Below are 23,254 nucleotides of genomic sequence, written 5' to 3'. Positions count from 1 at the left end.
TAAATCACGGGAAACAAACAGAAACTGTACGTACCAGCATACCACACGAAACTCTTTCTCATATGAAATGTTCAAAATTACAATGATTTCCTCCATTTTTAATTATCACCGTTCATCGAATGCGATTTAATGAATTGAATAGAATAATGGAAACCAAAAACAATTATTCTGTCTCTCATTGTGCTTGCTGTACTTAGTTTTACCGTTCTCGATGTCCCACTATTGAGACGTGGATTTTGTTCTCGTGATGAGCTGTCCGTCACGCTTGACATATCTTACTCAAGTTGAAGGGCGAAAAATAATCATTTAGTCCTTAAAATTGAAACAATTAACTCGTAAAATATCCACCAAAAGGAGGGACATACATCTCTAAGCCTTCCACTGTTTGCCATAGACCTTTCCGATAGTCTAAATTTCTGTCTGAACATAGCGGGATTGTTAATAATTCTATTATGAATTGCGAAATTGATCTTTCTACATAATTATATAGACATTGCATAGGTATCGTAGAAAGATCAACATATATCTTGTTTGGGAGATTAGTACAAATATTCTTTGCTCGTTATTGGTAGGGCTCCTAATACAGACAACGTCAAAATAATGTCCTATTTCAAAAATAAAAATGAAGTTGAAAATTTGATTTTTCGTACTTCAGGTAGTATTCAGTGATGAATGACTTAGGGCTTTGCCGATATACATTACAATATTCTGTAGTATGAAAACGTTCACTTCTTGTACGTAGAATGTTTTCATACAACTTACACGTGCATGAAGCTGCAGTGCAGTGATTTACTTAGAATTGCTTCTTACACATTACGCATATATACATCCTGAAGCTGCAGTGCAGTGATTTACTTAGAATTGCTTCTTACACATTACGCATATATACATCCTGGAGCTGCAGTGAAGTGCTGTGTACAGATGCAGTGCGGCGATGCACTTACAATTGCTTCTTCCGCATGCATACTGCTTGAAGCATTCTGTGGTTTGTGGTATATGACGAGGGACAAACGAAGCTACTAGCTATCTCACAAACATTGCTCTCTACTTCAAGCTCCTCCCTCGGATAAACCATTCGCTAAATTAGATATATACAGTATACCTTTTACGAACTGTGGATATTCATCCCGACCTTCTGTAAAGTTATTTGTAAACATCTCCCAAACATTCTGTGTATATATTTTATATGGTCAAAACGAAGAAAATAGATCTGCATATCAATGTTTCATAAGTTTTAATGCCCATTATTGCCCTACGAATGACTCCGTGGCTCAGGGTTGCCGCATCGGCCTCTAACCGCTGGGTTCCGTGGTTCAAATCCCGGTCACTCCATGTGAGATTTGAGCTGGACAAAGATGAGGCGGAACAAGATTTTCTCCGGGTACTCCAGTTTTCCCCGTCATCTTTCATTCCAGCAACAACCTCCAATATCATTTCATTTCGTCTGTCAGTCATTAATCATTGCCCCAGAGGAGTGCGACAGGCTTCGGCAGCCGGTACAATTCCTATCCTCGCCGCTAGATAGGGGCTTCATTCATTCCATTCCTGACCCGGTCAAATGACTGGATACAGGCTGTGGATTTTCTTTGTATTGCCCTACGAAATTTAGCTGTAGATTAATGGGTTGTCGTCTCACACAGTGTTGTTACGAAAGTGCAGTGCTAACAACAAATTTCCACTACAGTGTTCCGATGTCAGAATGTGAAGTGTTTTCTGTGTTTCTGTGTGATATTTCGCCTTACTAAGTTAACACCCAAGTGTTTTATTCATGTTTGTTTTTAATGTTCAAGACAGAGGAGCAGGAAACTGAAATTCACATGTTAGTGAAGTAACAAACGGCCTTAAAGTATCGACTGTTTCCTTAAGAGTATGAAATAATTAAAGATGTGACAAGAGTCCCACATAAACTTGTTTAGACTAGGTTCGACTTCGACGGACAACTTACATAATTCGATGATTTTACAGGTCTCGACAGCGATGGTAGTTCAATGTAAACAAAGAAAGAGATTGGCTTTTCCTTCCCAGTGCGTGAGTTTGAGGGCTAAAAAGGCGCGTTGAGCTGTCGTATGAGGATGATTCAAGCGCAGTGTGTACACCTTATTTGGAGGTTTAGGTTTTTTGAGGTTTCTTTATCATTAAAGGCGTGAAACGTACATTTATGTCTTTTAATATTTTTCTAGGTTTAAATGAATTTTTTAGTGCGTAGGTTTTATGAAAATAAAACGTTTTAGGAAGTTTAACCATTCAGATGGAAAGAAATCAATCAAGTACGTAACATCTTAAAAAATGAATGTGAATCTTACCTAAAAAAAAGCATGTATTCTATGTTTAGTCCCGTTTCTCAACACGTGGTCAGGGATGAGGAGATATGAATTTATATGGCAGGCTTTTACGGCCGCATGCTCTTCCTAACGCCAGCCTCAGTTGGTAGCTTATGAAGATGAAATGGATGATGGTTAATCAAATTGGTTAAGGAGGTGAAAGGAATTGTCTATGGCCTATGAACAAGAACTGTCCAGATATTTGTCTTGAGGTGAAAATGGGAAACGAGAGAAAATGATTCTCAGTACAACCGACGGTGGGGTTTGAACCCACGCACCTCCCGAATTCAGAGCTTAGCTCCGTAGCCGTAGTGCTTTAACACGCGCGACTACTCCGATCGGTCTTACCTAAGAAATATCACGGCTTAAATATTTTCTTTTCCTTTTTTTGCAATTTGCTTTACGTCGCACCGACACAGATAGGTCTTATGGCGACAATGGGATAGGAAAGGCCTAGGAATTGGAAGGAAGCGGCCGTGGTCCTAATTAAGGAACAATCACAGAATTTGTCTGGTGTTAAAATGGGAAAATACGGAAAACTATCTTCAGGGCTGCCGACAGTGGGGTTCGAACCCACTCTCTCCCGGATGCAAGCTCACAGCTGCGCGCCCCTAACCGCACGGCCAAGTAGAAAGAATTGAATTGAAAACTTTGCCTTTAGTATGTATAACACTTTCAAATTATGTGATCAGGTATTAAACAACATTATTCAACGAGGAATAAAAATGCATTATTGATGCAAACAAATGATGTTACTTTTCGCACATAAACAATATGTTCACGGTAATCAACGGGGATTTCGAAGGAAAAAGCTTCAGTAGTCAATTCGGGCATCTTTTCCGTCCAGTTTGAATACCATTGTATCTGCGATTTGTTTTCGAGACAGATGCATCATCAACATATCAACAATTCCAGCCCTGTTGACCTGCGAAGGCCATGCTAGTTGAGAAATAACTTGTCCATCACTGAACGAGGAAGAAAATTCGCTCTTGTAACTACGACGCTGCGTTTGTTTACATTAATTTCCATCGCTGCAAACATTTCATACTGGACTAGTTTTTCCCCTGAGTATATCGCCGTGTGAGGTACAGTACCGTGTAGCTGGCAGAATACAGCCAAATGATTCAATATTGCATAACCAACACGGACAAATACCTATAGAAATTATATTTTTCTTCTCTTGCATACAAGTTAATTTAGCTATTTCCTTATAAGAGACGAATTCCTGAAACATATGGACCATTTTTACAGTTTTAGTATGTTTCCTTTTCTCCTTCTGGTGGAAAATTTCCATTTTCTCCTTACCTGCTATTGGTTCTCAAGCGACGATAAAGATTGTGTACACAGGCATTTGTGATTCGTAACTCGTAACTGTAAGATTGATACTATAACTGGGGGATCCGTTATTCTTCTAAATGATTCATAAATAATTGAATTATCTCTGTGTTTTCCTTGTGCCTAAAAAATGGTGTTAGTTAATGACTAGTGTACGATAACTGAAAGAAATTTACTTTCTCACTCATAATGGCAATTAAATGGAAAAATACTGGGCGAGTTGGCCGTGCGGTTAGAGGCGCGCTACTGTGAGTTTGCATCCGGGAGATAGTGGGTTCAAATCCCACTGTCGGCAGCCCTGAAGATGGTTTTCCGTGGTTTCCCATTTTCACACCAGGCAAATGCTGGGGCTGTATCTTAATTAAGGCCACGGCCGTTTCCTTCCCATTCCTTGGCCTTTCCTGTCCCATCGTCGCCATAAGACATTTCTGTGTCGGTGCGACGTATAGCCACTAGCAAAAAAAATGGAAAAATATACCAGACCGTATAACCATCCTGTTGTTGTTGTTCGGGGTGGCGGTGGTGATGATGATTGTGGTAGAAGTGGTGGTGGTGGTACGATTTTACTACAAACAAAGGAATCAGCGGAAGGGACAGATTTGACAGAGACAGGAAGGGCCGAACATAAAATAAACACGCCCAATTTTTTCATTCTCATTTGTAGTATACAACACTGCTCCACGAAAACTTTCGGTGGTTTGCCGATATAATCGGGCATCAGACTACTTGATTTCAACTTTTGGGCTTCATACTCCTTCATGCAGGATTCTAGATGTGACCTACTCTGGAAAGATGGTATCATGCCTTTTGAGAAAATCAGAGCATTTCGGGTTCCATCATAGTCTAGAACAGGGCCTCTCAGGGTGCATGCGCGTGGTGCGTGCACTGTGCACGGTGCAAGAGACGACTTGGCTTGGTTGACCAGAGTGCAGACCCCCCACTCCTCGATTTGGAGCAATAGCGCTTACTCTCTCTTTCCTCACGCCTGTCTCGCTCGCTCCGCCTGTCTCCCTCTGCCCCACTTGCGCCATAGCGCTTCAAATCCTGGCTGACTTGAGCCGAGTATAGGCGAGTTGAGCCGAGCTTAGCCGAGTAGCCCAGAGACGAAGCGTTGATCCGAGCCATGCCGAGCGGCAGCGATGCACAGTGCACGGAGCTCTTGCGCCTCTATCTGCACGCGTGAGATTTTGGGCGTTTGAGAGGGCCTGGTCTAGAATGTCGTCGCTCTAGATTTCTATGAGTTCCATTCTGGATATTGACACAACTTTAAGAGTGTGTTGAGTGACTAGACGTTAGTTACTTTACATGCCAACGATACCGACACGAGCCTCGTGTATCTGCACCGGGATCTTACACTAAGAAAGCACCTGAGCCACTCTGTGAAGTACGCTCCTGAGGAGTCTGTACTCCTGTGTTTATAACATCTGGCATGGAGTGGGAAATTTATTTTCCGCCTCACCAACAGATAGGAGGTTTCTGTGACGGAAGTCTGGGAAGGTAGCGGCCTCGACCTTAGTTAAGAAGTAGCCCCAGCATTGACCAGTGTGAAAATAGGAAACCACGGAAAACCATCATCAGGACTACGGAATGTAGGATTCAGGCCTACCATGACCTAGAGAGATGCTCGCAGCTAATTGGCCAACTCATTGGGTGGTAGTAGGAAAGATGCTGTCCATATGTTAGGTATCATCTCGGTATTTATCGTAATTAGAAGCGAGAAATCCACGAAAAAATATCTCTATAATAGGTAAGAGTGGAATATTAACTCTTCATCTAAGCATTGTGTATGTTTACAGCAGCTAAGTACACCAGGCTCCAGTCCTTCGAACCTGTATTCAATTCATGGACAATCCATTAATAAAAATCAGTTCAACTGGGAAAGAAGCTTCGGTGTAATGAAAGGCAACACGTTATTCCATGATCGAGTACGTGCAGTACTACGGTCTATACAAAGAGGTTGCGTATCTAAATTAAACTCACCACTCCAGAGGCGCTCTTCGGTCTATAGAAAGGTTGTTTGTCGCTACATTGTGTCGTTCTGTGATGTATGGACGGGTCGAGACACATAGAGCTAAACGTATTATTCCTTAGAACAAAAAGATCATTCGTAATCACCATGACGTCGTAAGCACTCGTGAAACATATGCTCAACGTATGGGCGTGTGGGTACGATGGAACCTGAGTTAATCGTCCAGGATAGCCCAGAGCAGAGGTCAGTAACTCTGTGTCCGCGCTCGCCATGGCGCCCTCTTCGCAGATTTTAAGCACCCGCTTTATTTTATAAACTTATAGACTTAAAAATTCGCATGATAACTAATGATTTCGAATATTATTAGACATTAAACTCATTTCTTATGTAGTTATGCAGGTAAGTTTTGGAATTTGACAGGTACAAACTTTTATCCTGTGCTGAGAAATTGCGGTCTGAGACTCTACTTCTGCTGTTTATCACCTGACTCAATTGACCCGGTGTTCTCAAACTTGAGGAATCCTAAGTCAAAATACAGATCAGGATCTTGGTAACTGGCTTACGTACAGTGAACTCCAGTCACATTCCTGACAACATCAAGTTGGAGTTTCACATTAATCTCATCAGTACTTAAATAAAGTTGGAAGTTTGCAGCGTTTTTACATTTACAGTATGCTAATTTACATTAATTTTAAATGAATCCATTAATATCTTCAGAAATCGGGTTTTAACTGTAGGCCCACTTTGTATCATGGCTCAAAATTTGCAGCTCAACGATTTAGATCTTCAGAATGATAATAGGCCTAATATTATACGTAGTTTGCGTTTTATTTATCACATTTAATATAATTATGTTTGTTCTTAACTTGCCACTAATAAATGCATAAACGAACGGCGAAAATTCAAATATATAAGTAGACATTTTCTGGGCTCTCCCCAAAGTAAGCATATTATTGAAAATAGCTATTCATACTTAAAAGGTTCCCTGCTAATTTAGTACAATTTCTTCATTTACTAAATGATGATGTTTAATGTTAATTACAGACAAATCGACGGCATCGCTCCTACATTCTCGAAGAAGCCTGCCATTCGCCAGGAAGAAGACGGCAAGAGACTTTTGTTCGAGTGCCGAATTCAAGCAGATCCACGACCTTCGGTGGCGTGGTCACACAATGGCGTACCAGTACAAGACTCTTCTAGGCACCGGGTGAGTTTCTTAACTTGTCCTATCCAACCATATTTAGTACCTCTCCATGACTAACTTGAAATCTTAAGTATTTTATACCTTGAAATCGGTTAAAATAAAAAAAAATCCCTCGTATTTTAGACACTGGTCATATTCGACTCCCATTGGGTGTAGGAAGTAATACTTACAGTCCAAAACAACACAAAACGTGTAAGAATTTTTACAAGTTACAGAAATTGCAAAGCTGTATTGAAATTATTGTGTACATTTCATTCGAGTACCTGTAGCCCAGGCTTGCGTCACATGTTTGGTCCACTGTGCAGTGTATTTTTGAGTGTTGTTGGGAATCGTGCATGATGCTATCAATGAGAAAACCTTACATTATTTTGGACATGAGGAATAACAGACATAATTGAACTGATTGCAAATTAAATGATACGAAAGGAATTCCCGACTCTAAAATTACAACGGAATATCCCCTCCAGACCAAGTGGTAATAACCTGTAAACTTCAGTAACATATTTTGCAGAAGTAAGTCAAATATCGAGTAATTGAGTGTATTTCACTTAACCTATCCTGCATGTACTAACCTATACCAGCTTTTGCACTGGAGCGAAGTGAAGTGCAATGGTAGTAATTGCTTACCTTCATAGTGTTAAGTTGCATTGTAGTGTAATTATATTATAAGTTCCCAAGGGCAGTTTTACATTTCTGTTAGAGCGTAATATTAATAACAATCTGTCTACGTATTTAGTTTTAGCTACATTTATATAGTTACAGTTACACTGTTATTTATATTATTGTATAATTAAGAAACGCTTAAGTAGTGTTGTAGGTTAGTTATATTATTAGTAATTATCTTGCTATGTTTATTGTCGTTTAATGTTTGTGTAGTATACAGTATTTCTTTACTCGGATTATTCCTTTTGTACATATATTACATTATTTTTTGTTGACCTTTGTTATAATATTTCAAATTTCAGTGAAGGAATGTAGGCGTAGGCAGTATGGATGTCAGCGGACATTTGGGAGTATGAGGAAAGAATTCGAAAGTTTGAGGGAGATAGAATCCTAACGGAGGGCCAGAGTGCAGACAGGTCTCCCACAAACAATGTTCAGGGTACAGTAGGTATAAAAGAGGGAGGGGAAGGAAGGGGAAAACTTTTGGAACGCAGGTGAGCTAATGATTTAAAGGGAAGGAAATTGAGGGACAAGGGGGAAAGTTCAGGAGAGATATCGATGAAGAATCGGAATGAGTTACTGCAGCTAAAAGGGCAGAGGGAAGATTAGGAACAGGGAACTGTTACAGAGGAGGGAGGTAAGAGGAAAGGGAAGGACAGGAAAGGGAAACGTAGAGCACAGGATAGGAAGACGGAGGTAGAACAGGGTCATAGAGGGAGAAAAGGGAGGAGGAAATAAGTGCTACAGTCGTAAGGGAAGATGCGGGAGACCAGATGGAAAGGGGGTTGTGGGAGAGGTTGACGTTTTGGTCATGGGGGGCTCCATTGTTAGGCATGTGGGGAAGGTGTCTGGAGAAAAGAGAACCAGGGTAGAATGTTATACAGGATTTTGGTTGAGGCAAATGTTGAGTAAAGTAGACGGGAAGAAGGAGGGTAAGGAGTAGGTGGTAGTTTTTCACGTTGGCACCAACATTGTAAGGCAAACAGGAATGGGTAACAAGATAGTTGGGGATGTGTGAGATCTGATAACGAAAGAGCGGGAGAAGTTTAAGGGAACGGAAATTGTTCTCAGTGGGATGTTGTGTAGGAGGGATAGAGTGTTATCGGCAATTTAATGGCAAGCTGGGAGTGTGATTTATAGATGCTAATGGGTGGGTAAGTGATAGGGATCTGCGCTTAGATGGCGTTTACTTGAACCACTGGGACGTAGACACATTATTTTGGGGGTTTGTTTAGAAGGGTTGTAGGGAGCCACTTTCAGGGAAACGGAGTGAAGTAGAGAGCGGTGATTTAGAGTTCAGGGAGCTGGAAGTGACATAAGAATGGCTTGACGTTCTTGGTGTTCAACCGTGGAAGTATTGTACGAGAGGGAATAGAATTAAGTAATTTAATAGATAAAAATTTACCAGATATTGTGCATGCTTCGGAATCATGGCTAAGAAGTGATATTATGGATGCGGAAATTCTCTGCAGAAACTGGAGTGTTTATCGCAGAGACAGGATAGATTCATTGTGAGGGGAGTGATAATTTTGGTGAAAGAATCATTTGTAAGTTAGAAAGTTAAGAACGATAATAACAAGAAATTCTGGTTTATGGCTCAGTTCTTAATGATATTAGGTAGCTTGACGTTTTCAGTTTCATAGATCTGGAAGGGGTGGCGGGTACGCTGATGCAGCGTTATTTGATACGATAATCAACCAAGTGGGGAACGCTGCAACCTTAACGGAGGCTGGCGTAAGGAAGGGAATCCGGCCGTAAAGATATGTCATATAAATTCATATCACCTCATCCCCAACCCGTAAAAAGAAACGGAACTAAGGGGTAGATAATTACTGAATGTTACTTGGGAAGGTAATGCCAATGACAGAAATCATGGCCGAAGTTAATCTGTGAAGGTCAGCTGAATTAGAAGGTAATGGAACCAACCAAAGGGAATAATATTGTAGATGTGGTGCTGATAAAACCAGATGAAGTATTTAGAGAAACTGAAGTGATAAATGGTACAAGTGGTCATGAAGTTGTTTCAGTCGTAGTTAAAAATAAATGTGATCAAAAGGAAGGTTTTAAAGTAAGACTACTAAGTAGTACAACATGGTTGACAAGAGAGGCATGAAGGAGTTTTTGAACAGTAATTATAATCGGTGTAAAATGGTAAATAATAACGTAAACAGCTCATAGGATGGATTTAAAGCTCTTGTGAAGGAGTGCAAAACAGATATGTACCAATAAAGGTGGTAAGGAGTAGTAACCTACTATATTACAGCAGTAAAATGAAGAGATTATGAAATAGGTGTAGGTTACAGAGAAACAGAGTTAGGAATGGTCGTGGATGTAAGGAGAGATTGAAGAAACTGGAATGTAGCAAAATAAGTCAGCTAAGGATAATATGATGGCAAACTTTAGTGAAAATAGAAGAGTATGAATAGGTATTGAGAATGGTTTGTCTGTCCTTTCCCATTTTCACTTACAGGCAAATGCCGGAACACTTCCTGTTCATAGATCACAGCAGATTCCTGCAACATCCTACCCATTTTTTTTTTTTTTGCTAGTTGCTTTACGTCGCACCGACACAGATAGGTCTTATGGCGACGATGGGACAGGAAAGGGCTAGGAGTGGGAAGGAAGCGGCCGTGGCCTTAATTAAGGTACAGCCCCAGCATTTGCCTGGTGTGAAAATGGGAAACCACGGAAAACAATTTTCAGGGTTGCCGACAGTGGGGTTCGAACCTACTATCTCCCGAATACTGGATACAGGCCGCACTTAAGCGACTGCAGCTATCGAGCTCGGTCTACCCAATTTCATTCACCATTATTCATTTCATCTTCATTAGCTCCTCAACGGAGGTTGGCATGAGGAAGGGCATTCGGCCGTAAAATATGCCATATGAATTCATCTCACCTCATCCCCGACTCCGTATTAAGAAAGGAGACTAAGGGATAAATAAACAAACCAAATGTGTATTCCTTTCCAAAAAAGTCATGGATTTAACGTTTTTAATTATGTTCGTGACTTGTACGATATTTATATAGGTCTATACGTATGCTACCAATCTGTAAAAGGAACGGGTGATAGTTCTTCTGGATACGCATTTAATACCGGTCCTTGACTAGCGCTAATTTCGAAAGTTTGGACATTACAGTTAAGGCGCGAAGTTCGGAACTGCAGTAATGTGTTGCTATAGGGGGCGACCACACAAACAGCTTACAGGCTAAAATTTTGTTCAAACTGTATATTTTACGATGTATGCAGTGCTGTAATATCATATAACTCATTCAATATTGTTTCCATATTTCGGGTTTAACAGTGGAACTTACACCTTGAGGATGAAGAACACGAACCTTAGTGCAGAGAGAAGCAATGTTAATGTGAAAACTAGATGCGTGAATATACTGAGATGTACTAATGCGTCATTGTGAAGTTATTTGATTTTTTTTTGTTTTGACTTTTATTTCTTTATTCATCGTCAATAGTGTCATTACTTCTTCAATTATAGTTGATATAATAAATTCAAACTTCCTTCAGGCTAGCAACCCGTCGGAAGGACATTTGATTGCTTTCAAGTCTTGCAAAAAGTAAAATGCAAGACCGTAACGGGTCATATGGCCCAATACTTGGAAGGAAGATGATGATGATGATAATAAATTCAAATAATAACAATACTAACAATAGCAACTAATAAGAAGCAGAAGAAGAATAAAAAATATACAATATTTACAAAACATATACGGAAGAAGAGAAAATGATGCTTGTTGTTTAAAGGGGTCTAACATCGAGGCCATCGGCCCCAAAGAGAAAATGAAAACAGAAAAGCGTTTATACATTTGAAATGACCGATATATTAAAGAAGGAAATATAACTTCCAGTTGCCAAATACATAGAACAGGATACAAGGAACTCTCTTTATGAGGCGCCCGTAAGATGTCTACGAATTTCACTAGCTTACGAGTGGAATACATCCATTATCCCACTGATTTCATTCAGGGGTCTTAGGGCATGCACAAACCAAGAGTTCCTTTGTGATTCACTTCTACACCTGGGTTAGTGAAAGGTGACAGCCTGTCGGGTGTTGCGGGAAGGAACATGAACTTGTAGTAACTGGAGTAAATTAGGACGGTCAAGGAAATTACCTACACATTTGTGTGTGAAACGTTCATTAACATACCTAAGCCTAGTTCAAAGTGATTCAATATACATCTGTAGACAAAATAGATCATAATTTATCAATGAGATTATGTACTGACCTATTTTGGGAATATGATCTCTACTTGCTCTAAGTATTCCCATGAAGGGATCCACACTTCAGAGCAGTACTCTTGAATACACCGTATTAGTGAGAAATACAGAGTTTTCAGTGAGGCAACAGCTTTAAAATCCTTGCAGTTCCTTTTGAGGAAGCCTAACTTTTTAAATGCCTTATTGACGATATTTAACACATGCTCATTAAAAGATAAAACATTTCGATTACTAAAAAGAACACCGAGATCATTACTTTTGGTAAAATGCTTCACTTCTTGACCCATTTTATAACACTTGAATACAATAATTTGGGATTTTCTCGTGAAGGATATTGCATTTCACTTTGAAATATTTACGGTTAAATGCCACGTTTTGCACCAATCACTAATATTATTTTAACCAGACTGTAACAATTCACAGTCACTCATGTGTCCAATATCTTATTTATAAATCACATTTACGTCGTTTTGAAATTACTTGAGATAGAAAACGGATGACACAGAACATTAGTAGGGAAGCAATTAGAAGATCCTTTTAAACTAAATATTAAGAGTTACTGAAAGTAACTTTTATCCATGTCTAATAAAGGAGGTAAACTTCTATGCATAACTCGAGAAAAAGTAAAACTAACAAAGAATGAAGCATGGCAAGTAGTTAACACAATGCTCGTATCGACAGGAAGTGTCCATCGTTAGTATCTCAGGCTCTCTACACGGGTTGATATTCACTTATTTTTCAAACGAAGCACCAGTCTCACGCCCCTTCTGAAAATAGCGTTTGGTGTTAGAATCTGCTTATTTAGATCACTTGAGAATTCCTTTTTTTGTTCCACGTAATTGCAGTAACTTCTACGTAGACTGTAATTGTTCGTTTGTAACCAAACCTAATTTTCACGGAAATTGCTGTTTTACGGGGCCTAACAACGAGGTCATCGACCGCTCAAACCAAACAAACTTGGGATAAGTTATACAGCAGTTTTGTTCCCAGCTATCATAAACTCTTATATAACGCGACATTCTTTCTTTAAGAAACGTAGTTTGAATATTATCTTTAAAGGACACAAATTACGTCACACATTCATACACTCGTCAGGCCTGCACGTCCTAAGCTGTCCTTCTAATGACCTGGCCCTTTTCTATTCCAGTTTAGGAAGTGAGAACAGACGGACACAGTTAATGGAATGGTTTAATATGTGAGATGATACACACAACCACCTGATGTATCTCCAGAATATGAACAATGTTTGCTCCAGGCTTAACATCGCACTAACACGTCCAAGGTTTACGGGCACATAAGGATAGGAAAGGGAAGGAAGGAAGGAAGAATCCTTGACCTTAATTAAGGTACAGCCTGGTGTGAAAATTGGGGAACCACTGTAAACAATCTTCAGGTCTACCGGCGGTAGGATTCAAACCCACCATCTCCCGAAAGCAAGCTTGCAGCTATGCCACCCTAACCTTCTGGCCAACTCACTCGGTAGAATATGAACACAGATTATTGGGTTCTGTTATGTTCACTAATCTGAACAATGCTCTAACATCTCTTTAACCTTGTCAGCAACAACGCTCGGTGCAGATGAGCTGACCGAATCACTATCTGGAACAATGTGATTGGAAGTAGAACGTGAACAACTATTGTATGGCAAAGCAGGATGCTCCATCAAATTAGGACTGTCATAAATGTACATTCTCTATGTGTGTTGAATACAATGACTATAGTGAAATCATTCTATCAAGACAACCGCGAGGAAGGGAAGTTTCCAATTCTTGTGGGAAACAAAAACACTTATGTACCATAAAATTAAAGTGATAAACTAATCTTATTCTCATTTTCCTGAACGGGGCCTACTAAAGAGATCACCAACCTCTCAAACCAAAACAAAATTGGGATAAATTGTACAGCAATTCTGTTCCCAGTTATGATAAACTCTTACATAAGACGAAATGCTTTCTATAAGTACCGTAGTTTGAATATTAATTTATGACGATCGCTGATGAGTGTCTTGTATGACAGATCGATGCCATCAAGCTTAAAGGAAAAGTATACACGACAGCCATTATACCTGGTCTCACGTATGGCTTCGAATGTTCGGCAATCCAGCAGAAGCACGCCACAAGGATAGAAATGCTGCGATCACTCAGCGTCGGCTCTTCTGATCCGGTGTTCTGGAACAGCGGAACATAACCGAGTCCTGAACAAGACTCCGATGCGACATTATGCAAAGTTTACTGTCTTTCGTACGGTTTATTTACTTTCGTGCTGTTATGTTCTTTGCACTTCGAATTCCTTCCCTCTCAACTTCCATTTACCTTCTTTAATATTTCGAAAATTTCCCTCAACACTTTCTCGGGGATTGACGTTAAAAATTAATTTGGACTTTAAGGAAACTTTTAAGCCTAAGAAAAGTATAGGTCATCGCTTTGGAATTAAAAATATAACTGGATGAATACATTGTTGTACTTTCGTGCTGTTATGCTCTCTGCACTTCGAATTCTTTCCCTCTCAACTTCCATTTACTTTCTTTAATATCTCGAAAATTTCCCTCAACACTTTCTCGGGGATTGATGTTAAAAATCAATTTGGACTTTAAGGAAACTTTTAAGCCCAAGAAAAATATAGTTCGTCGCTTTGGAACACAGCCGGTATCGACAGTCAGACACAGCCAAGGCCAACTAATCTATCTAGTGCGGCCTTGACACAGCACGTTCGGTACAGGCACATTCCAGCTGACGCGGAGCATGTCATGTTGCCTCTCGAAGTTCTCTCTACGACGCAGTTACAGTCCTGTGTCCCTTGTCCCGGCACTCTGTACCGAAACACTCCGCCTCAAGCTCCTAATGTTGCGGAACAACAGAATGTTCCGGTCTGCCCAACCCTACCGTGCAGGGCTCTACCAATAGGATACCTTTCTTTCTCAAGGCCCGTCTACGCTGTTCGCCGTCACGTGAACTCAGTTCTCTCTAGGTCTGCGATGCAAGAGCTTCCTGCACGCCGTTTCATCCACTTTCTCTCCAAGATCGGTGATACCGAAGGATCCTCGCACGTGCTCACTGCGCTCTCGGTCTACCAAAGTAACGCCCGCAGAACACCGCAGCATTTTTATCCTTGTGGCGTGTGGTGAAAACATTCGTTACCCCAGCTGAAAAAAAAGCAATCGCAGCCCCATCACTAAAGCCAACATTACTATTTTATAGTCCGACTCGTTGGCTGAATGGTCAGCGTACTGGCCTTCGGTTCAGAGGGTCCCGGGTTCGATTCCCGGCCGGGTCGAGGATTTTAACCTTCATTGGTTGCTTCCAATGGCCTCGGGGCTGGGTATTTATGCTGTCCCCAACATCCCTACAACTCACACACCACACATACTGTCCGCCTCCGTAGCGTAACGGTTAGTGTTGTTCGCTGCCGTCCTCGGAGGACCGGGTTCGATTCCCGTTACTGCCAGAAATTTAAGAATGGCAGGAGGGCTGGTATGTGGTTGAAATGGTACACGCAGCTCACCTCCAATGGGGGTGTGCCTGAAAAGAACTGCACCACCTCGGGATGAGGACACGACATACTATCCTCCACCACAATAACACGCAGTTACCTACACATGGCAGATGTCGCCCACCCTCATCGGAGGGTCTGCCTTACAAGGGCTGAACTCAGCTAGAAATAGCCCCACGAAATTATTATATACAATTTTATAAACTCTCTCGATAACTAAGTGCAAATATAACAAGCTAACAGATCAGCCAATGAATAAGACAATTTAGCTACTGAAAAACGTATGAAATTATAACTCTTGAATAAGAATATTTTCAATCACATACTCGTATATATTTCTAAATTGGTATTCATGGCAATGGAGGCACCACCATAACTTAAGCTACAGGAAATTTCAAACAATTTACTTACAGTTTCACGCAGTCTCGCTTCCGGATAGTACATTTATGGTTTGCACATAAATATACTGGGACTAAGTTTTTATTCTTAAAATAAGCCTAACCTGAACTAAATGAGCAAAATATCGCAGGTATTTTACCGTCACCGGAGTTTTACAGTTTGACTCGCTTACTGTGTGTAGGTACAGAACGACAAACGAAAGAATACGCTCCCCACGACGTATGCCACTATTATATTCACGAAAGAAAACCCCAGAACTTGCGAAAACTTCACCTATAATCCAAGAGGAACGCTACAAAAATTCACAATATACCACCGTTACATGAAACCCCACTCGTAGAGAGCAACCAAATACATATACTTTTTACTTCGCGCTTGGCTCTGTGTTCATGCTGGGCAAGCAAATTATTTTTTCGTGTGTATCTAAAAACTTCTTCTACATGTGCCATCAATGAATCGTTCCGAAAAACTTCATACATACCGAAATCCAAAAATAAAATAAATACTTTTATTACAATTGATTTCATAAAATAGCTATTTTTATTAGCAAAACTAGATGCAAGTGGCTATACTATTTTTTCTTGTAGCTTCTGGTGTGTGACGCTAAAAACTTCGAGTGTTAGCTATTAGAATTATCATGTAGCCAAGCTAGCTGCTTCCCAGCCTTAAGACGCTGTGAATCTCGAGCGAGGCCAACAACTATCACCCCGCCTCCCCGAGACAAGGAGGCTTAAAGTGCATACGTCAACCAAGCGACTTTCGCGCCGGCAAAGGAACCCAGCTCGCTGGAAAGACCTGGACTTGTTTCGGGCCGGCAAAGAAACTGCGATAGAGCGAACGGGTTATTGAAGCAGCTGTACTTGTCTTGACTTAGCTGTTTGCAGTTTTATTTTTAACTTGATAAAGAAACGTTCTAAGGAATAATACGAAAATGGAAATGCAAAATTCTTTGCCCCAGCAGCGCTGGGGTAGCTGGGGTTCAGTGCACGCCACTCTTCATCTAGTTTGCCCAGCATTCGGAGCCATACGTGAGGGCAGCTCTAATGGCCGTCGTACATACTTTTCCTTTAAGCTTTATGACACCCGTCTGTAGCAAAGAACACTCGCAGCGATCGCCATTTCATCTAGTGCTAGTCAACATCGATGCCGTGATTCATATCGTCGTCGATTTTGGTACCTGTGATAATGACAGGAAAAGTAAGGTACTTCTTCAAATTCATTTCTGTTTTCTACTTTACGAACCAATCATGAACACGCTCATTTCAAGAAAAAATGAGTATAGGAGAAGTCTAGGACCACTTGTATGAATATTACGGTGTTTCTTTAAGAAAAGTCTGTCGCGTAGAATGCAATAAGTCAACGATGAAGGTTTAGTTTCAAACAAATTATACTCCATGATTTAGAAAGTAGGGTATTTCACGTTCCCTGAATTGTGTATGTAGATCAAGCTGAAAATGCCCTTCTATGTTCAAAGTTCGAGCCCAATAGTGTTGCTATTCGCTACATCAGGAGGGTTTGAGATTCTTGATAAGTTTTAAGGAGCAGTACAAGGTTACTCACTGATTCTTTCATTACAATGAATATTACCGGACCAAACATTTATTCATTTCAGTCAGGAGTCAATATGATAATAAACTGCCCTCTACAGGATCGAATTCCATCCTTCTTCAGCTACGGGTAATTGAAGAATTTTTATATCTTAATCCCAACATTTTCCAAAAATTCTCAACGAGTGTCTTGTTTCTAGCGTTTGCCTCATTTACTTCATACTCCATTTCACTCCATCTTGCTTACTTGGTGTTCCAATCTTCAGTTTAAGAATTACAGCAACATTTACCAATATAAACACCGGAGTACCGCAACTTATCACAGACCTGATGATCGCAGTGTTCATGGTTCTTAAATGAAGAACCAGCAGCAGCAGCGAAATTATGTTTAATCTCAAAGTACATTATAATGGCTTAAAAGAAGAACTTAATCCTCCTTACGAAAGTTATAATCAGTCAAATCTTTGCTTCTTTTCGTGCTCTATTTTAAGGCATGACTATACTCTAAATTGAAAAAAAAATTATTTCATGAGATCAGTAATATAGTTAGTGACTTAGTGACTAAGGATTGATCATTATTTGCATTTCTCTTCTGTCCTCTAGTAAGTGTACGCCAATGAATAATATTTTTCTATTTTCCAGTTGACGGTTGACAAAGACGGTCATTCCTACTTTGCTACGTTAGAAATCAAGAATGTCACTGTTGAGGACGCTGGCAAATACAAAGTGACAGCAAAGAACGAACTGGGGGAGAGCAATGCGACAATTAGTCTTAATTTCGACAGTAAGTATGTTACTCTGTTCCTCGTGAATGCGCGGAAAGCTGGCTTCTAGGAAGAGACGCGCAATGGTTTGCCACTAGTTCACCCACTTCCAGGTTTCCTCTCCTTTTAGTAACTGGTGACAGGAGAATTACAAAAGTAATTGGAAATGTATGCAGCTGCTTATTAAATATGGTTCAGTTCGGCAACACGAGGTACCTAGAAAACATGAACAGTCCACATACATTACCAGAGTATTAGTTACTTAAATCACATCTTATCATATGCTTTCATAATCTTAACGTTAATCCATATTGCTTGCCTTTTACAGTATACCTCAAGCAGATACAAATAATAGGGAAGAAGAACGTCTTGAAACAAAGGAAGTAAATTTAATTATAATGTAAACCCATTTCATTTGCTCAAATCGCAGAGATAAGACGCAAAGAAATGACCTCATATTGTAACAATACGTCTCTAGTTCACGATACTGCACATTCTCTAGAGTACAATGTTGAGCTAAGTTCCAAACATATCACGCAAAACTCAACACTGCAAGTTCCGTCATCTGAGCTCCATACTTTCAGCTATTTAAATAATGTAGTGTGACTGAATAAAGAAGTTAAACTGCTGGAAATTTTGGATATGAGTACATCCAAAACATTCTGAATTTTCTGGTTATGGGTGTTTCAACAAAGCACTGGAACCCTCTGATTAGAGTTGTGTCGTGAGCTAGGACATCAGTTACGGAGCTATTGTCAATTGTACTGTAGCCTGCTCGCACCTAAATTTTTGAGCTATTCCCTGTAAATCAGGAGCCAGATTTTTCATAAAATTATTTTTTCTTAAAAATAGGTATAGTCATTGCCGATAATACGACCATGAACTTCTTCAATATTGTTTCAAAATAGTTCCTAGCAATGCACCAGAGCATTGACTCTCGCGGACTAGAATTCAGTGTACATTGTCCTGACCAGAGAAATAACGACACCTTGACAGTCCAGCAATGAGTTAGGTATGTGAGTGACAGCATTTTCCAGCTATGAGTTCCTTGGTAGGCCACCTTCATCTACGAGCAACAATGACAATGTACAATACTCTGGCATGTCGAGCTATGAGTGTAAGTAGCTGGGCCTTAAATTATTCTCGAGGATATCGAATGGCACTCAGCATAACTTCACTGTGTAATCATTCGCCTCCATGAAATTACTAGGAATTTCAACTGCGGTCAAATCCGGGAATCTCAGATTGCGATTTACACTATGCAAATCCAACAGCTTTAACTGAAGCGATGTTGGTGCTCTACTTACTCCATTTCCATGATACAGTGGCTACTTAATGAGTGAAGGAAGGGTAGTCCTATAGTTTTACCTGACCCTGTTTACACATCTAGGAACATTCTTCATTAGCTTTGTGCAGGAAGACAAGAAGAGCCTCCATAAAATACTAAGTTGAAATACGACATTGACATGCCCCAAAATCATGTGATATTTGAAGAGCTCGATTATGGCATTGAGGACATTCTGAGAACAGATCCACATTAGTGTGCATACAACGCATTTACACTTTTAGAGAGGGGTATAGTCAACAATTACCACTGACGGCCAATGACATGATACACGGTTGAACTCATTAAGAAATGCATCCCGTTAAAGAGATCATTTCAAATGATTCCTTCAGTACTTTTACTCTGATATCCTCGCATATAACACATCTTAATATTCTTGCAACTCTTTTCCATTTATTTTGCACCTAGCGGTGCAGAAATGGCACGAGGACACTACAAAATTCATGGGGTAGCGATCTTTCTCTCTCCATCTCAAATCCACATACTCATAATGGTACTTCCTTATCAAGTCCAAACATAGGAAGAACGACAAATTTAACTCTGACAACAAAATGGCAGAGATGGCACGTCCAAACTCAAATTAACTATTGCCCTACTGTAGGCTAGCCACTCAATTATACCTTCAAACGAATGTAAGAGATAAGCACTTACTTCAGCATCACGTTGACTAATAGCATTAATTTGCAGTCGGGAAGTATTTCCCTTACTAAACAGCATCAGTGCTACTGTTCCCTCCGCTCAGAAAACTTCCTGAAGAACTTGGCCCACATACCAGTTCTCGGCAGACGGTTAGAACAACACCATCCATCATTCACAGAAGGAATAGTCAACTACACCTGTATTAGTTCCATCATAAAACTGGAAATATTGTTGACTCGCAACAACACAGTCCAGGAGAACTTAACATACCACCACATGACTGACAGACAACGTTACTGAAAGGCAGAATAACAAAACTACATCCACTCTTTCAGTGAAATATATTTAAAATGGCTAATTAACTGCCTCTAAAAATGCATATAAAATGAATTACAAGAAATATAACGAGTATGCAGTCAAAGTAAAATACAGCTGTTATCATTTCCAACGATAGGAATTTCTGGTTAATTGTAGTGGTGAGCCTCTTCTTTATAGCGCCTGGGTTATTCTATGTTCACAGCATGAAGAACGTCCCACCATCCTCCTTCTCGCATACACAGGAGGACGACTTTTTCCATTTAGTTGAGCTTGATGACTGAACGTGCTGTTATTGAGCGTGTTAAGTGTTTGACATTGCTTTATCTCAACTTCAGTATTCATATTTTACATCGTAACTCTTCTCTATGTTGGGATGAGGACGCAAGGCATCGGTATGCCTTCTTCAATAGCGTTATATATACTGAAGCGAGCATGGCCACCCTCATACAACGTAAGGAACCTCAACCCAGAGGCTATAATGACGTAGGTTACAGTCGTTTGTGTTACAACACCGAGCTAATTCTTCCTGTGTACCATCATGTTAATCGTGACATGCTTCGCAGCTTTATGGCGAGTTCCTTTCTTCTTGTGCTTAGCTAGAAACGAGTGTGTCTGCTACCATTAATGTGTCTGCGTTCGTTGGCAATTAACTGAGAAGCTGGACTCCATCAGCCGCTTCGCCGTCCTAATGATAGATTTGGCTGTGGTTGAGCTTTTATCTGCACCAGTGAGTGGAATACCTCTACATCCCGGCTTGCCACGTAACCTATAAAACTTGTCACTGAAGGCGATGAGCTCTCGTTGATTCAATCAATTTGTAAAATAGGTTAATAATGCTGGAGGATTCAGTATCTTGGAAAAACATTAACGTATATTTTAGTATCGACAATCAGCAACTACTGACAGCCTGCGTGAGTGAATCTAATCAATTCTGCTTCACTATTTACACACGGAGAACAGTAAGAGACAACTAATCAGGGATTAACCCACCAATAGTAAAACTAGATTTGTCCTTAGTGCCTGGAGGTTCATTGCCTCTCTGTATTTTACCAAACAGACGGAGAGAAATCAACAAGAGACAAGATAGGTCTACTCGACACTCTTTACACATTGACTTAATATATCATAACGATGCTTTAAATGTAGTAGTTAGTGTACAATAGCAGGAAAACATAAGACAGAATATATTGAAAAATTTCAATTTCGGATACACCAGGAAAATCAATTCTGTAGAATTCGTTTGTTGAAGAGTAATCAATTTGCTTTATGTTTAAAATTTACAATGGAAAACTAATATAAGTGAGATGTTTTATTAGATATGCTATTGAATACGCTGGAAATTACAATGATTTTATTTGATAGTAATAAGTTCAACTAGTCTATCTATCAGAACGGTAGACGAATTGTTTCCTCTACATGTGCTTGTTGCCCGAAAGGATGAAGTAATTTCTAGTTACAAGCAGTAAGACAGTAGATTATACAATCTAAAATAAAGTGATTATGTAGTTGACATTAAAAATATCATATTACAAGTAGTTATATAGAATTACAAAAGAATCGTAACTTATTAGAGGGATAATTTTCCTGTAAGTTCTAGTAAATTGCTTTATAATGTTTGTATAAATGGTGGATTTCATCAACACTGGCACTATACTGTACCACCTCAAAACTCCGTCGCACCTGAAGATCTTTTACTCACTTTCGGTCGTAGAGCTCCTATACTGCTCCAGTAAATTAATTTCTCATTTTGCATAAGAATATCAAAGGATGTTATGTACAGTGGAAAAGAGATTGATATCACATACGTCCACATCCTTAATTTTCGAAGAACCCAAGCTATTAGTGTCTGAAAAATAAAAACTGAAATATTTTCGGATTTTTCTACATTGAAAGTTTATACGATCATCTTTACTGATACAGTGAAATCGAATAATCTTCTTCTTGGCATTTCTCAGTTATATACAGTGTTGATCAAACGTAACCACTCCGTACGAGAGCAATACTAGTCTTAATATTTGTACAAGAAGACGAAGATGAATGCATGAACTGAATCTTGGCTTTCATTTCCACACTGTGCAACGTTTCTAATCTACATGTTTGAAAATGAGAAAATTTCCCCTCAGGATGTGGATACTACGCTGTACACCACATTACATCTTAAGTTGTTTTAAAGGTTTACTCCCTTTCTTTTTGTCAAAACATGGAGTTGCCTATTTTTAATGCTACACCTTCGAAGCTTATAGGCCATAGTGCTCTTTGCTGGCAACAGAACAAAATCAGAAAAATTCACTAGGCACGAATCCTCTTGAGAGCCTTTTCAAGAGTTTAACATTTACGATGAACATGCTTATGCACATGAATATAATATTAGTGGGGAAATGTTCAAGAAGTCTTGCACAGGAAAATTAAACGAAATAAAATATCAGTATCCGTAAAGGAATTTAAGAACGTAGGAATGTATTTGCAGCTAAAAGTTAATTTATTTCATACTGAACATTAGGATCGGTTATTTCGTAGATACTTTCCACGCACGAGTTTATATGATCAAATATCAGGTACAAAGTACAAATGCACATGGCCTAGATTACAGTAGAAAATTAAATAGGTGATAAAGGCTATTACCAATGGTGGATAAGTTGAAAAATAGCGTATGATACACTAATCTAGAATGTGTCATTTACTGGGAAGAAAAGAGTGTAGAAAACAGAGTCATCAAACATATTCTCTTCACAGCGTTTAAAAAACAACAAAATTTGTACCAGACTCGGAGAATACACTACACGATTTCTCGGTCCCCAACAGGCATCATACGTGTAACTTAATTACTCAAGTACTGTCTAATACTTAAGAAGAATACGAAATGCCACACTGTTTTTCCTATCCGAGATCTCTAATCGCCTTGGAAGGAGCTTACCGCAAAGATTAATGCCGCATGTTTAAGCTTGCTTGAAATGTTTTAAATTCGTCTTTGAGTTTGTTATTTTGGTTTGTGGAATTCACTGAAAAGCGTATACTTTAGATTGTTCA

General features: G+C 39.6%; 1 protein-coding gene across 26 annotated transcripts in view; it reads left to right on the top strand.

The window, feature by feature from the left end:
• bt (projectin protein bent) overlaps positions 1-23,254 on the top strand; it is a 520,921-nt gene that overhangs the window by 51,215 nt on the left and 446,452 nt on the right. For all 26 annotated transcript variants that reach the window (XM_067141199.2, XM_067141225.2, XM_067141218.2 and 23 more), the window contains exons 4-5: positions 6,670-6,832; positions 17,804-17,945. In XM_067141199.2, coding sequence (XP_066997300.2) covers positions 6,670-6,832; positions 17,804-17,945 — 305 coding nt within the window. The remainder of the gene's footprint in view (positions 1-6,669; positions 6,833-17,803; positions 17,946-23,254) is intronic.

This window comes from Anabrus simplex, chromosome 2 (genome assembly GCF_040414725.1).
Source record: "Anabrus simplex isolate iqAnaSimp1 chromosome 2, ASM4041472v1, whole genome shotgun sequence".
Taxonomy (NCBI): Eukaryota; Metazoa; Arthropoda; class Insecta; order Orthoptera; family Tettigoniidae; genus Anabrus; species Anabrus simplex.
Note: the sequence above shows the minus strand (reverse complement) of the source record. Positions and strands in the feature narration are given on the sequence as shown.